The 5,000-nt window shown below is 49.2% G+C and overlaps 1 protein-coding gene across 5 annotated transcripts in view; it reads left to right on the top strand.

The window, feature by feature from the left end:
- Nucleotides 1-5,000, top strand: part of bcar1 (BCAR1 scaffold protein, Cas family member) — a 69,107-nt gene that overhangs the window by 44,246 nt on the left and 19,861 nt on the right. For all 5 annotated transcript variants that reach the window (XM_076991673.1, XM_076991697.1, XM_076991688.1 and 2 more), the window contains one exon: nt 1,309-1,926. In XM_076991673.1, coding sequence (XP_076847788.1) covers nt 1,309-1,926 — 618 coding nt within the window. The remainder of the gene's footprint in view (nt 1-1,308; nt 1,927-5,000) is intronic.

Genomic DNA, 5,000 nt, shown 5'->3' with positions numbered 1-5,000 from the left:
GCCAGCTGCTAGCCAGCAGTAAGCCACTCTGCTTTATTGTGTGGGACTGCAGGCTCATCAGGCCCGGGGGAGACACTACAGCGTCTGTCCCCGCGTCTGGCAGCACAATCGGGCCATTCAGCAGGGAGCATCGCCTCTCTCCTCCAACACCACACAGACCCTGCATTTATCAGAGCCGTGCTACTCTGAGCAGCGATCTTTAAACACACACACACACATATAACAACATGCATGCTGCCACTCACTGTCATGACACAGAGAAGAGTCTCTGTGTGTGTTTCTGTACGTGTGTGTGTGTGTGTGTGTCATGTCTGTTTTGCTGTCTGTATGTGCGTCCTGGAATAATAAACAATAATCTGTGAATAGGTTCTCTTGGGAAGCGTGGACTTGACTATAGGTATTGCAGAAGGAACATCTCAGTAGTGAGAGAGGGGTGGTGAACATGCATTGGACTCCCTGCTCTGATGGCCCTGTGTATGGCGGGAGGCCTGCAGCTCTCTACAGCGAGTCACCGAGATGCTCCAGCTGCCTGGGGCTGAAGAGCCCTCGTGTAGGTTCTCTCCCTGTTGGCCTCACCCTTGCTTGCACCCACGCTGGGCCCGGAGAGGGGCAGGCAGGGGACGAGGGGCTGTTAAGGGGACTGGAGCTCTAGAACCTGTAAATGAGCTGAACAGTCCTGTTAGGGCTGTAAGACATGTGTGCACAGTAAGAGACAGAGACTGAATGACTTATTAAATTGTGCTGCTCACCTCGTCTAACTCCGCACCGCGAACTGGACAATAGAAGACCAGGTGATTCATCTTCAAGTGGAGGCTCCTTACAATTAGTGTAGCACACTTCATTTGGCCTGAGGACAGTGAAAGAGTGCCATTGGCTGCCTGGGGTTTCTTTAAGTGGTTACATTGATGGGGGTGCTACACGCGCCAGGCGCTACCATCCCCTGCTGCTGGGGGGGCGACTCGTAGCAAATATTTGTTTAGTGTAAAAGACTGGCGGCACTTGTGGGTGGCTCTTTTAGTGCTGGGACAGATGGAGTTCTTGTTGTGCAAGCCAAGAACTCAAATAATTTTCTGCATGTGTGGTCGTTATACAAGGTCTTTTCAATTATACTTGATGGAATATTCAAAAATTGTGATGCTAATTATGAATGAGAACTGTTCAAAACCAGCTAGCCTTATGCTAATTACATGCTCACCGATGGCCATTTTCAATGATTTTTTTTTTAGTATTTGGGGTATTGTTATACTAAGCCCATCTCAGAAGTGTGGAACAACCATGGCTAAACATCTTCCGGTTTTTTTCTTCCAGAACGTGCTGGCCAAAGCCCTCTACGACAATGTGGCAGAGTCTCCGGACGAGCTCTCCTTCCGGAAGGGCGACATCATGACCGTGCTGGAGCGGGACACGCAGGGCCTGGACGGCTGGTGGCTCTGTTCGCTGCACGGCCGGCAAGGCATCGTCCCGGGCAACCGCCTCAAGATCCTGGTGGGCATGTATGACAAGCAACATCAGCCTTCCACGCCACAGCCCAGCCCTGCCCAGAGCCTCCTCAACCTGCCAGTCAATGCCTACACCAAGGCCTCCCCCGCCGCCCAGTACACCGCCATGCACCCAGCTGCGTCCTGCACCAGCCCACCCAGCCTGTACCAGGTGCCCACCGGCTCCCAGGGCCCCCAGCCCCAGCCCAAGGCCCCCGCACTCACACAAAAACAAGGCCCGGGCAAGTATCACACAGGCGGACAGGACATCTACCAGGTGCCCCCTTCCATGGGGGGTCCAGGCCAGGAAGTCTACCAGGTGCCACACACAGCAGGCGGGCAGGACGTGTACCAGGTGCCCCCCTCTATGAACCAAAAACCAGAGATCTACCAGATCCCTCCCTCCATGGACAAGAGGAGCTGGGATTCCTCCAAGACCTTGGGGAAGGTAGGGACAAAACAACACACAAACACATTTCTATTTTAACTGGTTTATATACAGTTAGCACTGAAGAATCACAGTATAATATCACACACACAAATGCAGCATAATTGCTTAATTGGACATTGGCTTATGATTTGGGTACCAAACAGGAAGCCAAGGAGTATTTGAGAAATGATGGTTGTACTTCCTCTAATTTAGAAGATGATCCATAGTAGAGATAAAGCGTGTTACTGCTCACCCTTCCCAAGCTGTCCTCTGATGGTTGCTGTTGCTCCCTCGGTACACTTACCCAGCAAAGCTTCAGACAGTCGTGATGCAAGGGCAGATAGCCGGGGGGTGGGGTGGGCAGGAAGTGTGTAGTCAGACAGGAAAACCGAACGAAACGAAGATGGAAACGCTAGAAGCAAAGGGTGTCGGATGGCAAGAGGGAGGAGTGATGTCAGCAGCGCTCCACGCCAGCTGCCCCACGGCCACGCCGACCATGACATGGAGGGAGGTGACGGAGGGAAGTGACAGGGGGAGATGATGGAGGTGAAGGTGATGAAGGTGATGGAGGGCTGCAGGGATGCAGCCGCTGCCCAGTCGACTTCCTGGCCACCTGCACTGCCCTGTTTTAGTTCTGCCCACCTGCCAGCACCAGAACTCAGTTACCGGGGCAGGTCGTGTTTCACCCTAGAGCTTTTCTATCAGGAATTACACAATTACAGAAACACAGAGAAATATGGCCTGCTGTTTACAATGTCTTGTGCAACATTATGAATGTTGTAGTTTGAAATCAGATGCTATAGATCGAAGCCTTAACCAGAATTTGAGTAAATATCAGTGTGCTGTGGGCGTGTTGTCTGTTCAGTGGAGATGTTCTGGACACAGAGGAAGCCAAATGGAACAGTACACGACTTTCCCAGCAGCAGTGTGAGTTACGTGTGGCGTAATGCGCATTTGGCTGGCCCCAGCTTTCGCCCAGCTCCTGATTGATCGGAAAAACAAAGGAAGAAGGCTGTTCGCATGTTTGTGGGTGGGGCCTAGGGTATGTGGCCGGTCCAAGGGGGTGGGGTGAGGGAAGTGTCATTGATCTCCAGTCGAAAGCGGAGCCAGGCAGGGGGATGGATCAATGGTGCTGTCCGCTGGGGTCTGGCGTCATGCTCACATCGCAGCAGAAACGCAATCCTGGCCTGGTCCAGATCCCATCCTGCTCCACTCCACATCGTTCCACGGGCTTCTGGAGTGTTTTGCCCGTTTCTCCACAGTGTTGCTGTAAACACCTCGCTGCAGGTCTGCCCGGACTGTGAAGACCTGTAAATGTGAGCGAGTGGCAGTGTTGCCTCGTTTGGTTCCAGAAGCAATGAAGTATTGTTTTGTTCTTTTGGATTTGCAGAGGATGAGTGCTTGTTTTTTGTCAACATTGGCTACACGCGACAGTATTGATGCTTTTTTCATGAGTGTTATCGCTGGTGCTTGTGTGTCCATCTCATTTGTAGCCATCACCCCTACCACTTTCTCATTACGAGATAAGGAGTCCATGCTGAGAGATGATAGACACACACACACAAGCACACACACACACACACACACACACACACACACACACACACACACACACACACACACACACACACACACACACACACAGAAATTGGTACCTCTGTCCTAATCTTTGTGTACCTTATTTAAGCTTAGAAGTGCTTGACAGATCCTCTGATCCATGTGTGGGTGGGTGGAGTAGAGACCCAGCTTCTGCTCAGCTCAGGCACCCCCTCCGGGCTCAGGAGAGAGTCTGAGGCGGGCCGAGCTGAGCCAGCCAGCAGCAGCTGGGCAGCTGGCTAGTGGTGTCCCATCAAAAAGGATTTCAGCTGGCCTGTGTCGTGTGTGCCACGCTGACCTCCTGCTCTCTCTTCCGACGGGCTACCCCTCGTCTTCCTCCTCTTCCTCCTCCCATGTGTTCTGTTCTTCCACTCCAGCATCTTCCCCTCTCTCTCAGAAACTCTCAGCACTCTCTTACCCTCTCGCTCTGTCGGTTCTCTTTGTGGTTTTCTGATCCTGTTATATTTATTCCCTACTGCTGTGCCAGCAAGATGTTTGGAAACCCATGTCTAGGCCCATGGCAACAGACAGACTTCCCACAGAAAAACAAAAATAATATACAAAAACACCAACAAAAAAATAGCATAACATAACAAAGCAAATGCAGTTTAGCAATGGCTCCACAAATATAATCTAAATGTGACCTGATTTCCTAAATCAATAATAAAATAAGTCTAATAAGTCTTTAAAATAAGTTTTATTTAACAAGCAACAAAGCATTTACATCAATATATATTTACTGAAGACATGGTATAAACAACCAAGGCCAATAATGAAAAAGTGATGTGAAGCCTCGTAACTGTTGTTGCCACATTTCTTGGCAGGAATCTTCCTCTATAAAAGACCATTTCTGTTAATGTGCCATTTTGGTTTATTCCTCTGTAAAATATAATTTCTGTTAATGTGCCATTTTGGCTTATTCCTCTGTAAAAGGCCATTTCTGTTAATGTGCCATTTTGGAATGTCTTCCTTGAATGGTATACCTCAGTTTCATAGGTTAGGACTTGCCCATTCTGATATGGAGACGACCTTCGGATATGGAGACGACCTTCGGATATGGAGACGACCTTCTGCTGCTCTCACTGTGTCACCTCCATCACGACCCATTATAATACCAAGATCATATTGAAGGGTCACTCATAAACAACATGCAGACATTCAGACTCACTTCACAGGGCTCATATAGTCACTATGAATATCCCAGTATAGACAGACAGGAGCTCTTTTTCACCCAGCTTAATAATAACATTAATAGAAATAATAATTATTAATGGCCTATACATTTTCAATGAGGTCACACAAAACATATTTATGTTTGGATGGTAAGCATTCTTTCTACGGGCCTTTCCCAGCCGCAGGTGTGTAGCACCTTTTGATCCTGCCGCCACCTCCTTGACTGAGATCTTGGTAGAATTTCTTAACTTTAATCTCTAATGACGCTGACGCTCTACCATGTCACCTAGTTATAGGTTAACCAGCAGGATGTGGCAATAAAT

This window comes from Brachyhypopomus gauderio, chromosome 2 (genome assembly GCF_052324685.1).
Source record: "Brachyhypopomus gauderio isolate BG-103 chromosome 2, BGAUD_0.2, whole genome shotgun sequence".
NCBI lineage: Eukaryota > Metazoa > Chordata > Actinopteri > Gymnotiformes > Hypopomidae > Brachyhypopomus > Brachyhypopomus gauderio.
This window is presented reverse-complemented; position numbering and strand designations above follow the sequence as displayed.